Here is a 22,749-nt window from a genome sequence, read left to right as displayed (position 1 = left end):
GGTATTTCTGTGACAGGGAATTTTGAAATGCTCTTTATAGCTGGTCACTTTGCTGTTTCAACGATGTTGAGGTTCTACCATTAAGAGAGAAGACAAGAAAGAATATCAGGTAGGCAAGAGCATTCTCTGCCTTTGTGTTTAAAATTACATTTGTTCTGGGAATGAATGAAATCAATTAGCGTCATTACATTGCTTCCATTTCCTCAACTAATAACATTCATTTTCTAATTCTCACCTGGCAATATTCAGTTCCTTATAATCTTATAAGTTCATTAGCTTTCTTAGTTATGAAATAACTGTTACCTAATTTTCCACAGGATTCTGTATCTTTTTCCCAACTAGATTAAATCCTATATACACCTTTTCCTTTTTATTTATAGAATACTAGCAGTGTACCATAAATTATTTCACTTAATAAGTGTGTTAGTCCAATCAAACTGCTATAACAAAATATCACATTCTTGGGGGCTTATAAACAACAGAAATTTATTTTTCATAGTTCTGGAACCTGGAAAGTCCAGGATCATGGCAGATTCAGTGTTTAGTGAGAGCTTCCTGGTTCATAGACAGAGACTTCTCGCTGATTCCTCACATGGTGGAAAGGGCTAGGGATATCTGTGGGGTCTCTTTTGGAAGCTCATTAATCTCATAAGGGCTCCGTCTTCTTGACCTAAGCACCTCCCAAAGACCCCCACCTCCTAATACCATCACATTGGGAATGGAGATTTCAACTATGAATTTGGGGGAAACACCATAGCAATAAGTAATTTCCAATATGTGAAGGAATAATATACTTTACAAGGGTAATAACCACTTTCTAGTATGATGATTAATTACTGCATGACTCAAGTTGTTTTAAGGGTGCTCCTACTGTGGATTTTTTAAAGTATATCAGCATTGGAGAGGGTGTGGAGAAAACGGAACGCTCTTACACTGTTGCTGGGAATGTAAATTGGTGCAGTCACTATGGAGAACAGTATGGAGGTTCCTCAAGAAACTAAAAATAGAATTGCCATATGATTCAGAAATCCCACTCCTGAGCATATACCTAGACAAAACTCTAATTCGAAAAGATACATGCACCCCCATATTCATAGCAGCACTATTTACAATAGCCAAAACATGGAAACAACATAAATGTCCATCGAGAGATGAATGGATAAAGAAAATGTGGTGTATATATACAATGGAACAGTACTCAGCCATAAAAAATAATGAAATAATACCATTTGCAGCAACATGGATGGACCTAGAGATTGTCATACTGAGTGAAGTAAGTCAGACAGAGAAAGACAAATATTATATGATATCGCTTATATGTGGAATCTAAAAAGATGGTACAAATGAACTTATTTACAAAACAGAAATAGAGTCACAGATGTAGAAAACAAACTTATGGTTACCAAGGGGGGAAGGGGAGAGAGATAAATTGGGAGATTGGGATTGACATATACACACCACTATATATAAATTAGATAACTAATAAGAACCTACTGTATAGCACAGAGAACTCTATTCAATACCCTGTAATGACCTATATGGGAAAAGAATCTAAAAAAGAGTGGGTATATATATATATGTATAACTGATTCACTTTGCTGTACAGCAGAAACTAACACAACATTGTAAATCAACAATACTCCAATAAAAATAAATTTAAAAAAATAAAAATGATGGGAAACAAGGACCTCTTGTATAGCTCAGGAAACTATATTCAATATCTTGTAATAACCTATAATGGAAAAGAACCTGCAAAAGAATAGATTATATATAATATAGATGTATAACTAAATCACTTTGCTGTACACCTGAAACTAACACAGCATTGTAAATCAACTATACTTCAATTAAAATATGGTTTAAAAAAAAACGAAATAATGCCTTTTGCAGCAACGTGGATGGACCTAGAGATTATCATACTCAGTGAAGTAAGTCAGACAAAGACAAATATCATATGATATCATTTACATGTGGAATCTAAAATATGATACAAATCAACATATCTAGGAAAAAAAAACAGATTCACAGACGTAGAGAACAGACTTGTGGTTGCCAAGAGGGCGGACGGTAGGGGAGGGATGGATTGGGAGTTCGGTATTAGCAGATGCAAACTATTATATACAGAATGGATAAACAACAAGGTCCTACTGTAGAGCACAGGGAACTATATTCAGTATCCTGTGACAAACCATAATGGAAAAGAATATGAAAAACAATATATATATGTATAACTGAGTTACTTTGCTGTACAGAAGAAATAACACAACATTATAAATCAACTATACTTCAATTAAATTTTTTTAAAAATTAGCAATACATAGACATGTTAAAAAACTAAAAAAAAAGTATATCAGCATTAATGAAAAGAATCAGGAAGCTCTAGTTAAATCTAGCCAATCATAATTCCAATTAAACATATTTTAAGTTTGAATACATGACAAAGTAAAGGTATGGAAAAAGATATTCCACGCAAATGAAAGCCAAGAAAGTGAGGATAGCTATACTTATATCTGACAAAATAAACTTTAAGCAAAAACTGTAACAAGAGACAAAGAGGACTTTTTCTCACCATATACAAAAATAAACTCAAAATGGTTTAAAGACTTAAATGTAAGAACTGAAACCATAAAACTCCTAGAATAAAACATAGGCAGTGCACTCTTTGACATCAGTCTTAGCAGTATTTTTTTAATATGTCCCCTCAGGCAAGGAAAACAAAAGCAAAAATAAACAAATGGGACTACATCAAACTAAAAAGCTTTTGCATAGCAAAGGAAACTAAACAAAATGAAAAGGCAGCCTACTAAATGGGAGAAGATATTTGCAAAAAATATATCTCATAAGGAATAAATATCCAAAACATACAAAGAACTCAGACAACTCAATATCAAAAAAGCAAACAACCCAATTTTTAAAATGGGCAGAAGACCTGAATAGACATTTTATCAAAGAAGACATACAGATGGTCAACAGACACATGAAAAGATGATCAACACCACTAATCATCAGGGAAACGCAAATCAAAACTGCAATGTGATAGCACCTTATACCTGTCAGAACGGCTATCATCAAAAAGACAACAAATAACAAGTGTTAGTGAGGATGTGGAGAAAAGGGAACCTTAGTACACTGCTGGTGGGAATGCAAATTGGTGCAGCCACTATGGAAAACAGCATGGAGATTCCTCAAAAAATTAAAAATATAACTACCGTATGATCCAGCAATTCCACTTCTGGGTAATTTTTTGAGGAAAAAACACTAATTAAAAAAGATATATGAACCCCTAGGATCACTGTAACATTATATATACATACATACATAACTTGCAAAAAGAAAATTATAGATTTTGCCTTTCTTCCATAGTATCTGTCTCAACTTGTCAATGTGTATTTTCATTTGACATTTCATGTCATTCTAAGTAAAGGAAAATTTAAAATATCAAGCATTAGCATGAATTTTACCATTCATCTTTATATTGGTCAATGCCAGTTTTAAATGCAAATGTAAGAGCATTTAACTTGCACGTGCAGAATCACCAAAATCATATAATTCATATTTCGTAGCTCTTACATGCATATGTATTTCATTCTTACCAGAACAGTAGAAATGCTGCACAAGACTAACTGTACTGTTTATATTTCTTTATATGTACACATTCTACCAACACTTTACCTTCAGCTTACTAATGAGATGGACTGAAAAGAAAAGGAATTATGAATTTTCCTATCATTCATTTTCCTTCTATGTCATCCTTTTTAGAGTGAGTGGTTAGAAAGTACAGTTAGAAAATAATAACGTTCCTCAGTTATTCATATTTCATAGAACACCATTGCCATTCTAGGTCCAGAGCAAGTTCTGGCTCAAAAGGAACCAGAAAGGCTTCTCAACGCTGTCAGCACCCCTGTGTCCCCAGTTACAGAGGTACTGATATGGAACCTGTTCACAGAATTCCAGTGGACCCACAAAGCATTCTCAAAAGTAAATTCAGAAAGCATTACTTGATGTGAACATTTTATTAGGCGAATCAAACTGCGAGTCAGGAGACTTCAAACTAGAAGTGGTTAGCAGCTCAGCTTTCAGCAGTTACAGCTCAGTTCATAAAGCATGAATGAAGGAGTTAACTTTTTTTAATGTGATTAGTTACTAAAAACTTCCATTTTTTTAGAGTAGTAGAATTATTAAACTTACTTGTTTGTAGCTGATGGGCTACACACCAGTCACTAACATTAACATGTTAGTGGTAACCTCACACTAACATGAAGAAAGCTTAAATTTTCTTTAAGGTCAGAGCCAGCATTTTGGGGAAATCACTATGACAATATAACGGGATGGACTCTGCAGTCAGAGCAGGTACTAACGCACTTCGTAGAAAGGGATTAGGTAGGTGCCTGAATCAGAAGATGGAAATTAGTGGAGTCTGGACCTGAATAATACTTAGAAAGTAGAAGTGACCGGACTGGGTAACTGACTGGACGTGGAGAAGCTAAGGGAGAATAAAAAATTAGGAAGATTCCCCAGTCTTCTGGGCGGGTAACTGGATGGATGCTGGTGTCACTGCTGAGGGGAAAAGAGCCAGAAGTAGTCGGGCAAAGAGAAAGAACCTGGATCTGAATATTTCAGATATCTGCAACCTCCCTAACAAAATCCCGTTAATCCAAAAACTGCTCCCTATTTTGGTTTGAATATCCCTTTAACCGCCTCCGTGCGGCAGGTTGACTGCTTGGGCGGGCAAACAACCGAGAAGATTCCTCTCACAAGAGGGAGCCCTTGCGCATAACCTCGAAGACGGGAGGCTGTAAGACTAGGAAAAACAGGAATCTTTTGAACTCTCTAAAATACCCGCCCTGAAAGGTGTCGGAGAGGCGCCACCCCCTAAACACCAACAACTCCGAGCAGAAAAGCACCGTACAACTGGCTCCGCCCCCGCGGGAGGGGGCGATGGATGCCCGGATGCGGATTCTCGGCGGGATTGCGTCACATGAGGCCGCCCGGCGGGGCGGGGCTCTGCCTGCGCCTTGGGCTGCGCCGCAGCGTCACGTGACCGCGTCCAGCCAGCCAATGGGTGAGCGCGGCGGAGAATTTCGAATGTGGTTGCAGCGGTCAGCGGCGGTGAGAGAGGGTCCCTGAGACTAAGGGGGCTCGGAGCTCGGGACGCGCACGGCCGGACAGCCTCGCGGAGCCTTGGAATGTGAGGAGGAGGGCGACAGCTGTGGCAGAAGCCGTGGCCAAGGTACCGTGGTAGACGTTCCTGTTGGAGGCGGGTCTCCGGGCCTCTTCGGAAGCCCCCACCCCGTCCCACTTTCCCAAGAGGAGGCTGCAGGTTTTTCGGGTGTGACACAGGGGCATCTTGACCCCTGTCCCCCTTCCCTCTGCGTCTCTCTGTTCTGAGTTCGGTGGCCAAAAGCTCAGGCTGTGGCGTCGGCCTGACCGGGTGCCTCTCTCTGCTCAGCCCCCCAACCTGCGCTTTGCGATGCTCTTATTTCCTCTTCTGTTCAGTGGGCCCGGAACCTCGCGCCTCGCGGAACTGTGTGACTTAAGTGATGTGAAAGTAAAGCGTTTACAGTAGTTAAAAGCCAGGCTCAACGCGAGGGCACATAAACTGGCAGCTATTTTTTGTGTGGCGCGGTGCCTTTGACGTCCTTTTCTTTTGCTGCTTCTCTTACCCTGGAAAAGCCGGCACTGGCTAGTGTCCTACAGCAAGAGTGATGAAAGAATTATGATGGAGATCAAATATTCTAGGTTATTTTGAACCTAGGCCCCTTACCCGAATACTGTACAGATTGAGACTGCCGTCCGCGCTGTGACTGTTTTCATTCCTTCTCTCCACCACACCCCGTTTTAAGACCATCAGCCTAGACGGGAATGAAACTTCTGATAGGGCATTTTTCTTTTGTAATTTTAAGTTGATTAAATGTAAGAACGAAAGTTTTTTATATAAGCTCTGCTTTTAAAGTAACCAAACCAACTTGCTCAGTTACCTAATATGCCTGGCTCTCAAACATCTCCAGGTTTGAACTCCAAAAACTCCATTGTGGTAGGGTATTTTATACAACCCACTTAACATTAGTGTTTAAAAATAATAGTTGTGCTTGCTCTACTGGAAACATCCCAGTATTTATTGTATCTGTATTGGCAGAAAGAAAATATTTAATGAAATCTACAATATCTATATTTAAGACCCCAGAGGAAAATAAGGAAGGCCTGGAGAAAATACTCAAGAAAATGTAAGATTCAGGAAAATATTTGACTAAGAGGAGATGAAGGTGTCCTTTTGCAGTGAAAATTGTATACGTAGATTGTGGTAGGAAACAAGAATTATTTTTTGCAATTTTAAGATCTGCAAAGTACAGTCTAGGGCAAAAGAGGTTCATGAAAAGTAGTTTGACATGCTTAGTAGCAAAATACTGAAACCATCTGATTTGCAGCATTGAAAGATTTACATATACTTATGTACTAATACACTCAATGGTTTGGTCTCCTGGCAGTGCATGTTTTGCTACTTTCAACTGTATGTAGAACAATAATTATATAATGTCTGCTGTATGCATGATCTGAGTTTTAAAAATAACAGAAAATTGGCATGTTCCTCTGCCCCAGTTCCTGCTATTTCTAGCTCTGCGATTGTTATAACAGCCTAGTGAAATTGTATATAGTGTTACATAGTATAACTAAACCTCTCAAGATCACCTGACTTTCTTGAGCATGTGTGCATATCTTAAGTAACTGGAAAGCAAAGCCTAGATACGTGTTTGCCTCCCAACTAATGCTGTAAGCGTAATATACATTAAAAGTTGGTCATAAATATTGTCATAGGAAACATAAATAATAATAACATCAAAATATATTAAGCATTTCCCTTAATGACTAGTATTGGATTGGCCAAAAAGTGCCTTCGGTTTTTTAAGTAAAAATAAAAGACACGTTTTTCATTTTCACCAAGAACTTTATTGAACAACATATTCACCCTTTTGTTCCACTACCTTCTGCCATTTTTCAGGCAACTTTATAGTTCCATCTTCCCAAAACTTTTTATCTTTTTGAGCAAAGAACTGTTCCAAGTACCTTTTACAGTCTTCCAGGGAATTGAAATTTTTTCCATTAAGAGAATTTTGTAAAGACTGAAATAAATGGAAATCCGAAGGTGCAATGTCTGGTGAATTTAGCGGATGAATCAGAATTTCCCAGCCAAGCTGTAACAGTTTTTGCCTGGTCATCAAAGAAACATGAGATCTTACGTTATTCTGATGGAAGATTATGCATTTTCTGTTCACTAAGTCTGGACACTTTTCATCGAGTGCTGCTTTCAGTTGGTCTGATTGGGAGCAGTACTTGTTGGAATTAATCATGGTTTTCCGGAAGGAGCTCATAATAGAGGACTCCCTTCCAATCCCACCATATATACAACATCACCTTCTTTGGATGAAGACTGGCCTTTGGTGTGGTTGGTGGTGGTTCATTTCACTTGCCCCACAATCTCTTCTGTTCCACATTGTTGTACAGTATCCAGTTTTCATCGTCTGTCACAATTTGTTTTAAAAATGGAACGTTTTCAAAAAAAAAAAAAATGGAACGTTTTCATGACGTTTAAGTAGAGAATCACATGTGGAAATACAGTCAAGAAGGGTTTTTTCACTTAACTTATGTGGAACCCAAAAATCAAAGTGATTCACATAACCAGGCCGGTGCAAATGATTTTCAACGTTTGATTTGGATATTTTGAGTATGTCTGCTATCTCCTGTGTGGTATAACGTTGATTGTTCTCAATTATTGTTTCTATTTGATCGCTGTCAACTTCAACTGGTCTACCCGACCGTGAAGCATCGTCCAGCGAGAAATCTCCAGCAGGAAACTTTGCAAACCACTTTTGACACGTTCGATCAGTCACAGCACCTTCTCCATACACTGCACAAATCTTTTTTTGAGTTTCGGTTGCATTTTTACCTTTCTTGAAATAATAAAGCATAATATGCTGAAAATGTTGCTTTTTTTCTTCCATCTTCAGTATTAAAATAGCTACATAAAAATTCACCAATTTTGATGTATTTTTTTAAATGCACGCTGATATGACAGCTGTCACATAACGATCTAACAAAATTGTTTCCAATGAATTTAAAGACAACTAAGTGCTACTATAGCCATCTTATGGAAAACACTGAATGAACCTTTTGGCCAACCCAATGTATAGTAAGCCCCCAATGAGTATTTGTTAAATAATAAATAAGTGGCATATTATAGAGCCTTTGTGTTGGAAATCCATATTTATTAAGCCTTCCGTATAAAGTACCCGAGGAGGATAAAATTATGCCACAAATATTAATGTAATTTAAAAGCTGCAAATGTAGGTTATTACCAGATTGGCTGTCTACTTTGGGCTAATTCTACAGTTACAAAGTCTCTATTTAATCCGTTTTTTATGAATAACCTGTATTTTCAGTTTTGTTTTATATTTGATATCACCCCTTGAAAAATTAAATATTTTCTATTGTTTTAAAGTCCTAGGCAGAAGATGGCCAAGGAAAGATGCCTCAAAAAGTCCTTTCAAGATAGTCTTGAAGACATAAAGAAACGAATGAAAGAGAAAAGGAGTAAAAACTTGGCAGAGATTGGCAAACGAAAGTCTTTGATAGCTGCGCCATGCCAAATAATCAGTAAGAGATTTTCATGTTGTCCTTTACATCACTGTTTAAGATTAGATTTAATAACTGATAAAAAAAAATTTTATTCTCTTTTAGCCAACACTTCTACACTGCTAAAAAACTACCAAGACAACAACAGAATGTTAGTCTTAGCTTTGGAAAATGAAAAGTCCAAAGTGAGAGAAGCCCAGGATATCATCTTACAGCTGAGGAAAGAATGTTACTACCTCATGTGTCAGCTGTACACACTGAAAGAAAAACTTACTTCACAGCAGACAGAAGAACCTGCTCAGGTATTTTGATCACAAAGGCTCAATTTCTTGGGAAAAATGTTAAAGCCATGGATTAGTAGTTTAGAACAATTATGTTTTTTAAATTAATTACTGATAGCTCTGTTATTAGTGAAGTGATGAGAACATCTTTCTTCAGTGCTGCAGCCCAGTTGTATGTGGGCCAGTTAAGTTAAGAAAGCTTCAAGCATATACCTGTAGCTGATTGAGGCTTATACTCGTATAACTTGCTTCTGAAAGCAGGGAGCAAGACAACGTATAAAAGAAATAGTTTAGCCTCATGCACAGCCAGACCCTTTGAATGGCAGCGATGTGCGTCAAGGGTAGGGGCAACCAAGCCAAAGGTCTAAGAGTGGTTGTGGAAGCAGACTAGTCCAAAAGTTTTAATCAGTGCTGTTAATCTTAGCTTTTCTATGTAGTTTTGCTGCACCAGTGGGCTTTCGAAAGGACTACCTTGACTGGGGAGATGGGAAATATTTAAGCGCTTTATGGAGAATCATTTTTACCTACTAGTTGGCTAAATAAGGACAACTATATATTAACTCCCAAACAAGGAATATCCTGAACATTTTGCTGTCTGTTTTTCAGTCTGATTCTGTTTGTGTCCAGGAATGTATAGAAAGGCCAGCCGAAACATAAGAGACATGGAGAAATTTTGATTTAGGGTCTTATCTGGGTCTCGTCACACATTAATCCCTAGAAGAGAGGACGAGCCAGTTTCTCTCCTTTTCCCAGAGGCCACTGCCAGGGAAACTGCGTGGGGCAGAGAAAGAAAAGAGCAGTGGTGAGTGTCAGTTGTTAACACTTGGGTGTCCATCAGTTTGCCACGCCAGTGAAGAGCTGTGTTGGTACCTAGGGCAGGAGAAGAAGCCAGAGCCTAGTGATTAGGGTAGGAGTCTGGACTCGAGAAAGGAATTAAGTCACCTCTCCATTGAGAGGAAGAGTCAGTGAAAGAGTTCTTGCTTCCCTGCAACTAAGGTGATTCCATATTTTTTCTGTGTATGATATATACAGAACATGTGTGTGTATACACATACATATGTACACATATAGCAACATATACATACATAATATAGTAGAAAATTGTCTATAAAGATTAGATACGATTTATTTTTTTTTTACCTTCATGTGAAGGTTATTTAAAATATTTTTCCTTCAGAATGTAATCTTTCCTAATTTTTTTCTTTTCCCTGTTTGGTCAACTAGTGAGGAAAAAAATTTCTCCAAAGACATTTGAATCTTCCTTTTCCCTTTCCAAATTTTTGCTGAAATCACACAGAGTAGTGTCAAGTGAGTACCCAATGAGATAATCACAAAAACAGTGGTGGAAAAATTCTGTTATTGTAGGCCTTTGACATTTATCAGTGATTTTTGAATATTTATTAAAAGATATTGTTAGTTGCTGGGTGAAAGTATTCCTAGCATTTAAAACATCAGAGTTTGTTTTCTGCCACGTACTCGCTGTATGTATCACTCATTCTCAACCATCATTGTATACATTTGCATCCTTGTTTATCAAGTCAATTTTGCAGTGCTGGAGAACTTAAAATGCTTTAATAAGAATGTTTTTCTTGACTATCAATAATTAACTTACCTTGTAAGGATTAATCAGAAAGTTATTTCTAATAGCATTTTCTTCCCTAAGTTTTATCATGGATCTTTTAAATAATTTTAGTTAAATATCCTCCTTTACTTATCTTCAATAATAATACCAGCTGTAGAACATTAGCTATATTGATAATAAATTTTAAACTTTTAACAGGATTAAATTTCTAGTTGTTTCTGATGAACAGTTTTAACCTGTTCATTATAATGTCTTCATATTATATGTACATCAAATATCATAAAACAACTGCACTGAATTGGAGTGACTTTTAAGGGATCAGACTGGGCCACTCGTCTTCCTAACAGAGATCTACACACCTTCCTTTGTCTACACTGTGTTCTCCGTCTTCCTTCCTGTGCCATTGGCAGAAGTGTCTCTGCTCCTATCCAAGGCCAGTCCCTCCCCTTGTGCATCAGATTCCCTTCTTTTCATCTCCTCTAGGACTTTGCTCCTCAAAGTTTGCACCCTCCTCCAACATTTATCTCCCTCTACTGAATCGTTCTAGCTACATACAAATGTGCTTCAGGATCTCTCATCTTAAGAGGAAAAGAAAGTAAATGGAACCTCTCCTGATCTCATTCCTCCATCTCCTCCTCTCTCTGCTTCCATTCACAGCAGAACTTTTCCAGAGAGAACAGAGCACTTACTGTCTTCCCTTCCTCAGCATCCCCTCACATTTGAACTCACTTTTATCAGGCTTTCATCCCCACCATTCTGTTGTCACTGTGTGTCAAGGTCACCAAAACCTCCGTGTTACCAAATTCAGGGGTCACTTCTCTTTTCTGTTGGCCTTGAAGTAATACATAGTACAGGGATGACTCTTTGCTGGAAATACTTTGATCTCTTAGCTTTCTTACCATCATACTCTCCTTGTTTATCTTCATGACTGTTCTATGTCCATCTCTTCTGCTGGCTTTACTTTTAAACATCAGCTGTCCTAGGCCCATCTCATCCACTCCCATAGCTTTAAATATTGTCTGCCTGCTGGTAGCTTCCAAATTTGTAGCACAAGACCTACACAAACACACACACACACACACACAGTTACTACTTGATATATTCACTTAAATATTTATAAAGGATCTCAAATATATCTCGTACAAAGCACAACTCTTTATTTCCCCCCTCCCAAGACATTGGACTTCTGCCTCCCTCTGTAAGTCTTACTCAGCTCAATAAGGCAACCCACCCGTTTGCTCAAGTCAGAAGCATAAGAAGCTTCCTTCTCACTGTGTCCCTACCTCCACCCCTATTCAATGTGAGTGCACTGTTAGCGCAGAGCCTTCCCCTGGGCTTCACCTCCACAGCCATAGGATTCCTGTCCAAGCTGATATGTCTTGCTTGATTTACTATTACGACTTCCTAACAGCTTGTGCCCTTGGCCCTTTTCAATCCATGTTTCACACAGTGGCCAGACTGATCTCTTTAAAACTCAGATCATTTTACTTCCCTGCTTAATATTCAAATGACTTCCCACCACACATAGACTAAAATCCAAACTCATGGTTCTCAAGACCCTACATTATCTGGCCTCTGTGTGCCCACCTCTCACTGGTCTTTTCAGTGACTATGTTCCAGCCCCAGTGGCCTTTCTTTTCTGAGCACAGCAAGGTTTTCCTATGTCATGACTTTTGTATCTGCTGTTTCCACTTCTTCCTCCTTCAAAGGCTGGCTCTTTGCGTTCTTCAGATTTCAGATGAAAGTCATCCCATCTAAAAGAGACCTCCAACATCAGTCACTCTCTGTCATTTCAACCAGAGTATTTCCTTCATTGCATTTATCACCGTCAGCTTTTTTACATTTCATCTCCCTACACTAGCATGTAAGCTTTAAAAGAGTAGTACTTAATCTATTTTGTAGCTATAGATTCAGTTCCTAGAACAGTTCCTGGCACCACAGCAGACTGTCAATAAATACTGTTGAATAAATGAATGCTTTGTTATGAATATTTCCATTGTACCAGTGTTTTCTTTGTTTTAATACATTGACAGGACCGGGAAGTATGTCCCTCTGGAATGGACTCCAGTAGCGACAGCAACTCCAGGAATTTACTCGTGGAGGATTTACCGTTAGTATCAAATTCATTATTATGATTATTAATGCCAAGAAGTATTTAATTCTGTGATCCATTTATGAAAGGAAATTAGCATTATATTGACTCTTGTATTTGGGTCTGATGTTCTAAGAATGTATTTAAGAAATTTTATATGTTGAAATTCTGTGCTATGTAGCCAAGCCAAAGCTTTCCTCTATTTAGTTACTTTCTTGATGTCTAGGAATAAAAAGCTTCTCCTGAATTTTTAAACTATTCCCTTCAGTTATATTTTTCTTGTATAGTGTTTTTATTCTAAGGATTGTTTATTCAAATGATGGTATTTTGCCAGTACTACAAATAGTCTGGTTTAGAAAAGAAATCTAATAAAATATCATATTTAACACAGCTTTCACACTGTCTTGCTAATCCAATTCATTCTTAAATACCATCAGACCTCATATACCTTCTTCTTCTCTTGGATTAAGGGTAGTTTATTTGTTTGCTTATAAATTACTGAGATATAATTAGATACAGTAAAATGCACAGATCTTAATTACACAGTTCAGTGAATTAGACTAATGTATACACCCGTGAACCAAAACCTGAGTTAAGATGCAGAGCATTGCTGTCACTCTGGCCCGGGGTTTCTCAGTCTAAGTGCCTCTGACATTTTGGGCTACATCATTCTTGCTTGTGGGGCTGTCCCAAGCATTGTGGGATGTTTAGCAGCATACCTGGCCTCCACCCACTAGAGGCCAATAGCAGCCCCCCTCGAACAGTTATAAGAACCAAAATGTCTCTCAACATTGCCAAATATCCCGGGGGCATTTGGGGGAGGGGGAGGTTAACTGTCCCCAGGTGAGAGCTACTACCATAAGTCATTCCCTTTTGAATCTGTGCCCCCTCCTTGCAGAAGTAATCACTAATATGATTCCTATCCCCATATTAATTTTAATCATCAATAGTTTTTAAACAGTTGAATATTAAGGTGACAAAATATATGATGATCGAAAAGCAAGATGAGGGGCTTCCCTGATGGCGCAGTGGTTGAGAGTCTGCCTGCCAATGCAGGGGATACGGATTCGTGCCCTGGTCTGGGAGGATCCCACGTGCCGCGGAGTGGCTAGGCCCGTGAGCTGTGGCCGCTGGGCCTCCGCGTCCGGAGCCTGTGCTCTGCGGCGGGAGAGGCCGCAACAGTGAGAGGTCCGCATACCGCAAAAATAAATAAATAAATAAAAAGCAAGATGAGGTAATTGAGTTTTTATAAGGTTTCTAAAATTGTTATTAGTTGGTTGCCATAACTTTGTTACCTAAACTTGTACTTAAGTTTTGATGTCCAGAGGGGGAAATTCTCTACAGAAAATAGAGAATAAAATTATAATTAGAATGAAACGGCCGTATTAAAGCATAAAGAATGGAAATTTCTTGTTCCATGAACCAAAGGGGAACAAAATTTTTAAAGAAAATGAGCAGTATTAACCTCAGAGGAGTCAGTAGGTAAGCACGGTAGAAGTGTTCACTGCCCACAAATCACAGCTCGGCTAGTGATAACGCAGGCTCCTAAAGAAGGATCTAACTGAATTTCTTTAATGTATTTTATAAGTCGATCTGATTGGCTGTTTCTCCAGTTAAATGAAATGGTGAGTTATGGAACGTTTTCAGGAGGAACTGTCCAATTTGATATGTTAGTTCCTCCAGTGGCAGTTGAATGTCTGTCGTAACAAATCAGCCTCCACGTAATCAGCATAAATGTTTTTTGGTTTCCTTTGATATAGAAGAGATGTACTGATTTAGAGCGGAATTATGAAATTATACTAAAGAAAAAAACTTACTTTGTAGAAAATCTTAAAATTTGTTTTTATTGCATAATTGTTAAATAAATTTTTGTTTTTTATTGCTATTTTCTAAGGCAAGTTCCTCTTCAGGACACTGACTTTCCAGGACAAGAAGAATTGTTCCAAATAGAAGGTAATACAAATGAAAATCTAAAAATACTGCTAAAGGCAAGATGAGATCTTTGGGAACAAGTAACAATTAAATTTCTCTAATTTTTATTTGTTTACCTTTTTAAATCTTCTCGTCTGGTATTCTGCTCAAAGCAAATATCTGTTTATTTTACACAGAATAACAAGAGTTTGTTGGGTTTTTTTTTTTTTTTTTTTTTTTTTTTTGCGGTACACGGGCCTCTCACTGCCGGGAGCACAGGCTCCAGACGCGCAAGCCCAGCGGCCACGCCTCATGGGCCCAGCCGCTCCGCGGCATGCGGGACCCTCCCGGACCGGGGCACAAACCCGCGCCCCCCGCATCAGCAGGCGGACTCCCAACCACTGTGCCACCAGGGAAGCCCAACAAGAGTTTTTAAATACATCCATTTATTTTTCCAAATCTATAGTCAGAAACCTTGGCTATAACTGTGGCTGCAGTTTACTGAGCCTACTATGTGTTACGCTCTGTGTTAGGCATTTAACATATGTTATCGTAGTTAACCCTCATAACGACCTTGGAATATATAGGCACAGACAGTCGGAAGGGAGTAAATATTATGCTCCCCAGATTTTTATTTATTTATAGTAAATGTGGGGAAACTACAGGATGAATTTTCATTAGTTCTATTTTTAACTTTGAATTCTAAGATTCTTAAAATTTAAATTTCCATAAAGTAAAACTATCTTTCTCATTTATTTTTTTAAACCGCGCCCCCCGCATCAGCAGGCGGACTCCCAACCACTGTGCCACCAGGGAAGCCCAACAAGAGTTTTTAAATACATCCATTTATTTTTCCAAATCTATAGTCAGAAACCTTGGCTATAACTGTGGCTGCAGTTTACTGAGCCTACTATGTGTTACGCTCTGTGTTAGGCATTTAACATATGTTATCGTAGTTAACCCTCATAACGACCTTGGAATATATAGGCACAGACAGTCGGAAGGGAGTAAATATTATGCTCCCCAGATTTTTATTTATTTATAGTAAATGTGGGGAAACTACAGGATGAATTTTCATTAGTTCTATTTTTAACTTTGAATTCTAAGATTCTTAAAATTTAAATTTCCATAAAGTAAAACTATCTTTCTCATTTATTTTTTTAAATTCTCAGAGCCAATACCTACTATTTCTCAAGACAGACTGGGATTCGATTTGGGTTCAGATGAAGATAAGTCAACTGATAATGTCTTACCTAGAACTGTATCTCTCCGTCGCAGTTTAAAGAAGCATGTCAACAATCCATGTCAGTTCAATGCCTTGGATGATTTTGGAATCAGTTATTTGTCAGAGCAGTCTTTGGAATTGGAAAGAATTAGATTTGTAGACCCACCAGTAAACATGCACATACCTGAAAATGTAGAACAAAATTTTTGTCAATGGAACAAGGATCAAATTTACTTATCACCAAGGCTAATTCACCCAGGACGATCTACTAAAACAAAAGAAGACATTTTAGAGTATAAATTAGACCAAACTAAAAGTAAGCACAGAGCTGCCCAAGGAAGAAAAAGAGAAGAGAAAAGAAAAGCTAACAAAAGGAGAAAATCAAAATCTGTCTCAAAATATAAAGGGAGCAAAAGTGAATATAAAAAAACTGTTTCCCAAAAAAAATTGCATAAATCTGTCACCTCTAGGGATGCTTACAATTTTAATTTGGAAGAGGGTGTTCATCTCACTCCTTTCCGACAAAAAATGAGCAATGATTCTAAAAGAGAAGAAAACAACAATGAATCTGAAGTGAGCATCTGTGAATCATGTGGTTCAGGAGATGATTCTGATGACCTCTATCTGCCCACGTGCAAGTACAGTCAAGATCTCACCAGTGAATCGGATAGGAGTCCAGTCACCAGGCCTCGATCTAAAAGAGCACTGAAACATAGGGGTGAAAAGGAGACAGAGGATTCTGAGCCAACAAAAACTCCTCCTAGTAAGTGATTTACTTGTTTGCCTGCATTTTTAATGTTTATGATAAATGATCACTCCTGGTGCTTATATACTATACTTACCATCTGTTTCTCTGGAGGAGGTTACAGACTTACCATCTGTCTCTTTGGGGAAAGTTACAGTCAGATTAAATAGTGGGGGACCGTGGGGTGGAAATCACTGTTGTGTTGCTTCGACATGCTTTTAGCTAATTTAAATCCTCTTTAAGAACAAATACTACTTGTTATGGAGAAAGCAATTTTACTTTCAGTAAATGAAAGCTTCCAAGGCGAGGAAAAAACTTTTGTGGAGTTAAGTTGAATTAAAATGCCTATTACACACTCCCCTGAAACATCCCATTGAAAATGAAATCAAACTTGAATCCAGTGACCTGTAATTTTAATGGCTTTGCTTTATATAGTCAACTTGACAGGAACCACAATTTAAAATAATTTTCTATTTAGTGAAGGTGGCCTAATTAGACCAAGAAAACCTTTTCCTCAATTGATGGGCTTAGTATTCTTTTTTAAGACATTTGTAAAACACCTAAAAACTGTACCTTAGAAAAATCTTGCTTTTATTGGTTAGATGAAAAATTAGGCATGGTTCAAATGTTGATGATACAGCCTGCACCTGCCCACAGAGATTCTCATCTGGGAATTTTAGTCTGGGGAAACTAACATAAACAGGCAGGTTTTATTCTCAAAATATTGTCATGCTAGTTCATTTGATCCTCAGAACAACTCTGTGACATGTAGGTGTGATCATGCTTGTTTTGTTTATAAGGAAACTGAAGCCTAAAAAAGCTAAATGACTTTCCAGGGTCAACCAGTTAGGTGGTGGTAGCATGCAAATATCTTTTTTAAAAAATATGCTGTAATGATTTTAGAGTAAATCAAACAAGATTGGCAAAATGTTGATAATTATTGAAGCTGGGTAACGGGGCTTATTATACTGTTGTCCCCGTCTTTGTGTATACTTGAAATATTTCATAATAAGTTTTTAAAAGAAAAAAAAATACACTCTAAAATAGTGTTACTCAGAATTTGGTCCCCAGACCATCAGCGTCAGCATTACCTGGAAACTTCTTAGAAAAGCAGAATCTCAGGCCGTACCCCACATCCTTGAATCAGAATCTGTATCTCTCTAACAAAATCCCCAGAAGATCTGTATATGCTTTGAAGTTTTAGAAGCTTTATTCCGGAATATAGCAACTGATCTGATGTTGTTGTTTAACCATATCTTCCAAACCAAAAGTTGGAATAATTAGTATAGTACAAGATGCTTATGTAGGGACAAGAAAGACAGAATATTTGAATCTCAAATAACCCTGGACAATGGTTAATAAGTATAAAGTCATTTTACAGTTACAATTTAGTTTTTCTTGGGAAATGATTTGCTTTTTAAAACTATTTTAAGAGCTTGTTTGTCTTATAGTGTTCTTACCTGTGAAATGGGTAGCTGTCTCCCAATATAGATGTAGCTCCAAGTAGAATAACTTGGATGTTTATGACAGGAAAAACATTGGGTAGCTTTTTAACCAACTAGCTTTACTAGAGGGAACACCTTTTCTCCTGGTTTACCCAGAGAGTACGATTTAGAATTCTCATTTATTTAATAGAATGAGTTTGAGTGGCTTTATAAGACAATAAGAAGTCACTTGATGATAAACTTAGGAATTGAAAGAGATCGAGGCCTGGATGATTCTAAAGAGCAAGGTGTGACTAAATGAAATTGCATAGTTTAAACTAATTCATTGTACCCAGGCTATCCTAGAAGAATTTTAATTTTTTCCTTAATTTTTAAGAATTTTACGTTTTAGTAAACTATTGTTTTAGTCAGTTCTTCACAGCTACAATAATTAATATTTCGGTGTTATCTGGGAGGAAAAAATGGTGAACAAGTTTTTAAAAATCTGTGTTATAAAATGCTGGATTTTGTATACTTTTAAGATGTGTAATTGCATACAGTTTTAGTTCCTGTGTTTGCTTGTTTGTTTTTTGGAACCATATTCAATAAAACTTGTTTTCTGTAGGTGCACTACCTGAAACTCACCAGTCATCTCATTTTCACCTGAAGGATATCACAAATGTCCCCTTGTATCCTGTAGTGAAAACCAGAAAACTTTCTCTTTCTCCAAAAAAGAATGTAGAAAGCCCACCAGTGTCTTTGCGTAAACGTAGGTGCACAGCCAGTGTGAACTATAAGGAACCCACGCTCGCTTCGTAAGTATTTGGCTTGTGGGAACTAACTTTTAATGATACACACGGGGGGATTAAGGTTATGGAGCCTTATTTGAAATACACCATTTTGATGAAAATCTGAACGGGGAGTATTAACAATGGTGTACTCTACAGTAAATTTATACTGAAGAGTAAGTTGGTATTGGGATGCTTATAATTATGCCTACGAGTTCTCTTTACTCTTACAGGAAACTGAGAAGAGGGGACCCTTTTACAGATTTGTGTTTCTTGAATTCGCCTATTTTTAAGCAGAAAAAGGATTCCAGAAGCAGTTCTAAAAAAAAAAAAAGCATGAAGCAAGTACAATGAAGCGTTTGTTGGATGTTGTTTAAATTCATCCTACACCCTCTTCTGTGGTGCCGAGAGAATCTGTAAGATAGTGTTCAAGTGGGTTGAACTACTGCCATAGAATATTCTCTTGACAGGACTCTAGATTGTGAACATTTCTTCAAAACTATGCTTCAAATGTGGTGGTTTTTCTTAAACCTTTGATACATTTGGTTTATTTTTTCTTTTAGGTATAAATAATTGGACTTAAGCACTATAATAGTTTAGATTTTTTTATACTGCCTAATTTTAATCAAAATGTATCTTATACCAACATTTGGAAATTAATGTTTCTTCAGATTAAGATGTTTTAATTATAAGGCATCTTTATTTTTCCCTTAAGTAGGTAATACTATGATTGAATGAATGATTTTGAATGAATGATTTTTGAAGACAGGCTGAGGATCTTTTGAAACTCTTTGTACAGTATTTGAACAAAATAAATCCTTGTCATTCACAGTAGGGTGTACCCTAAGCTGTTTGTGGATCCCTTATACTATTGTTGTATTTGGTTTTTCAGATAAAATCTGTATTAGATCATGATTAGAGAATTGATGATTGCTTAGGCTCAGGGACCAGGTAAGTAATTGTCTCTGAACCCCCAGCTCCAGGCGTACATTGTTCAAAGGGATACCTCAGCAAAATCACAAATTATTGTGTCATGGCCTTTCAGTATAGTTACTTGTTTAGACAAAAATGCCAAATGTTAAATGTGTGAATGCCAAGGGCTTTTTTGTATTTTTGATCAATTCCTAAGGCCATGGCCAGTGGCACCACCAATGACAGAAGTGAGGGATGCTCAAACTTGCAGAAGCCATGAATTCGCTCAAGCTAGGTCTTCAGACGAAGTGAAGCCAGTTTGCAACCAAACAAACCTGGGACCGGGCTGTAGAGAGCAGACTGTGGCCAGAGCTGGAGTGGGTCTGGCCTGGCTTAAACTCTGCTCCAGCCTAACAAGGAAAAACCAGCTGGTTTTGGGTCTCTGCCTTTGCCTTTAAATCCTGATATGACTTCTTTTCCCCAAGGTTCCTAATTAAAGAGTAAAATTTTAGCTAGTTTAAAAAAAAATTAATTCAGTGATGGAATTAGTTCAGTTCTGAGAGTTTGAAGCCTACATTTGTATATACCTCTGTAAAGTTTAAAGTAATTCATTTTTAAAGAGCAATAAAGTTTGTATAAGATAGTGCTTGTGTTTTTCTTCCGTTCTTTAAATATCAGAGGTAGCATATCTCCCTGGTCATCTTTCTCTCCAGCCTTCACCACTCTCGCCCTTGTTGGACATTTCTCTCCCAAACCTTGGTTTTCTCTGTAGTCCTCGCCCCCATAGGTCTCCCATCCTCACACGTCTCTTCTCTTTCAGCTTCTTGTTGTGGAACCGCCCTGTCCATGATCAACAATTTCTGTTTTACTGGGTGACTCTTCTAACCCTGACCTCAAGTTTTCTTGAGTGCATCTCCACGTCTTCCTGCATTCCATGCCAGTCACACCCAAAATCCTTTCCATCAGCCCAAGTTTTCCTGTCCCGGAAGGAATCACTGGTTCATATGCCCTACTCTCCCATCATAGTCTCTTATTTTTCTAGTTTGTTTGTTCAGCCACTGCTCTTACACCTGTTCTTTGAATTCATAGAAACTCTAGAATGGCTATCTTAATGAAGATTGAATACAATGTAAAGTTTAATTTCTCAGTCACAGTTGCTGCATTTCAAGTGCTCAGTAGCCACATGTGGCTCTCGTGGTTACCATACTGGGGACAATGCAGATGTACAGCATTCCTGTCACCCCAGAAAGTTCTATTGCATGACGTTGCTCTAGGCCAGCAGTGTGCAAACTGCAGACTACGGACCGAATTCAGCCCTCTGCCTGCTTTCATATGGTCTGAAAATGGTTTTTATGTCTTTAAATCAAAAACTTGCTATCGATTCTGATGATACAAAACACTAACTTTGAATCCCTATAAGTACTTACATAATATCCTTCATTTTGCCTCTTGCAAAGGCTTGCAAAGTCTAAAATATTTACTCTTGAGCCCTTTACCCCAAAAGCTTGCCAACTCCTGCTCTACACCTTTGACTGCCTTTCCTATTATTTTATAGATCTTTCTCTTCTGATGTTTTTTCATCTATTTTTGATCCTCACCTTCCCTTCATCTCCAAAATCAACTATTTTTCTAAATTTGGTGGTTTTATACTTTGAGTTTTTGTATTTTAATATTTCTTTATTCTTATTGTAGTGTTTATCCATAGACTATTAAGATTGTTTTGTGTTTTAACATTTTACATGAATGTTATATTTTATATATCTTTTTGCAACTACTTTTAGCTCAACATTGTGTTTTTAGCATTTGTCCACATTGGCAGATATAGATTATTTTCATCAGTGTACAGAATTTTATTATATAAATAAACCAAACTTATTCTTCTTTTGATAAACATTTTGCTTCCACTTTTTCATTATCATAAATTAGTGCTGCACTGAATATTCTACATTCTTGTATGTGTGTAAATAAGTTTCCGTGGAGTTAGTACCTAGAAGTAGGGTTGCTTTCTAAATGGTGGTACCAATTCTCCAGACACAAGGAGTATATCATTTTCCAAACAGCAAATTTTTTTAATTTAAATATGTATTTACTTTTTTGTTTGCAGTATACTTGATTTACAATGTTGTGTTAGTTTCAGGTGTACAGCGAAGTGATTCAGTTATATATATAACCTATAATGGAGATTCTTCTTATAGGTTATTACAAGATATTGAACATAGTTCCCTGTGCTGTACAGTAGGTCCTTCTTGTTTATTTTGTATATAGTGTGTATCTGTTAATCCCAAACTCCTAATTTAACCCTCCCTCCCCCACCTTTCCCTTTTGGTAACCATAAGTTTGTTTTCTTTGACCATGAGTCAATTTGTATTTTGTAAATAAGTTCATTTGTATCACTTTTTAGATTCCACATGTAAGTGATATCATATGGTATTTGTGTTTCTCTGACTGACTTCACTCAGTATGATAATCTCTAGGTCCATCCATGTTGCTGCAAATGGCATTATTTCATTCTTTTTTATGGCTGAGTAATATTCCATTGTATATATGTACATCTTCTTTATCCATTCATCCATCAATGGACATTTACGTTGCTTCCATGTCTTGGCTGTTACAAAATAGTGCTGCTATGAACGTTGGGGTGCATGTCTTTTTGAGTTACACTTTTGTCTGGATATATGCCCAAGAGTGGAATTACTAGATCATATGGTAATTCTATTTTTAGTTTTTTAAGGAACCTCCATACTGTTCTCCATAGTGGCTGCACCAATTTACATTCCCACCAACAGTGTAGGAGGGTTCCTTTTTCTCCATAGCCTCCCCAGCATTTATTATTTGTAGACTTTTTGATGATGGCATTCTGACTGGTGTGAGGTGATACCCCATTGTAGTTTTGATTTGCATTTCTCTTGTACTTCGCGACGTTGAGCATCTTTTCATGTGCCTTTTGGCCATCTGTATGTCTTCTTTGGAGAAATGTCTATTTAGGTCGTCTTCCCATTTTTTGATTGGGTTGTTTGTTTTTTTTGATATTTAGCTGCATGAGCTGTTTCTATATTTTGGAAATTAAGACCTTGTCTGAGGCATCCTTTGCAAATATTTTCTCCCATTCCGTAGGTTGTCTTTTTGTTTTGTTTATGGTTTCCTTTGTTGTACAAAAGGTT

The 22,749-nt window shown here is 37.5% G+C and overlaps 1 protein-coding gene across 1 annotated transcript; it reads left to right on the top strand.

Moving 5' to 3' along the window:
- Positions 1-5,079: 5,079 nt before the first annotated feature.
- SGO1 (shugoshin 1) lies at positions 5,080-21,044 on the top strand. The gene is made up of 8 exons (XM_007130922.4): positions 5,080-5,230; positions 8,495-8,649; positions 8,734-8,930; positions 12,525-12,601; positions 14,478-14,536; positions 15,667-16,482; positions 18,514-18,703; positions 18,910-21,044. The coding sequence occupies exons 2-8, from the start codon at positions 8,508-8,510 to the stop codon at positions 19,028-19,030; spliced, it is 1,602 nt and encodes a 533-aa protein (XP_007130984.2). The 5' UTR covers positions 5,080-5,230; positions 8,495-8,507; the 3' UTR covers positions 19,031-21,044.
- Positions 21,045-22,749: the final 1,705 nt, after the last annotated feature.

Source organism: Physeter macrocephalus, chromosome 1 (genome assembly GCF_002837175.3).
Source record: "Physeter macrocephalus isolate SW-GA chromosome 1, ASM283717v5, whole genome shotgun sequence".
Lineage (NCBI taxonomy): Eukaryota > Metazoa > Chordata > Mammalia > Artiodactyla > Physeteridae > Physeter > Physeter macrocephalus.
Note: the sequence above shows the minus strand (reverse complement) of the source record. Positions and strands in the feature narration are given on the sequence as shown.

Excerpts from the sequence above, each read along its gene's own strand:
- SGO1 (XM_007130922.4), top strand. The coding sequence starts at position 8,508 with ATGGCCAAGGAAAGATGCCTCAAAAAGTCCTTTCAAGATAGTCTTGAA. Across the intron at positions 8,650-8,733 it reads TGCGCCATGCCAAATAATCA|CCAACACTTCTACACTGCTA; the intron begins GTAAGAGATTTT and ends ATTCTCTTTTAG. Across the intron at positions 18,704-18,909 it reads AAGGAACCCACGCTCGCTTC|GAAACTGAGAAGAGGGGACC; the intron begins GTAAGTATTTGG and ends TTACTCTTACAG.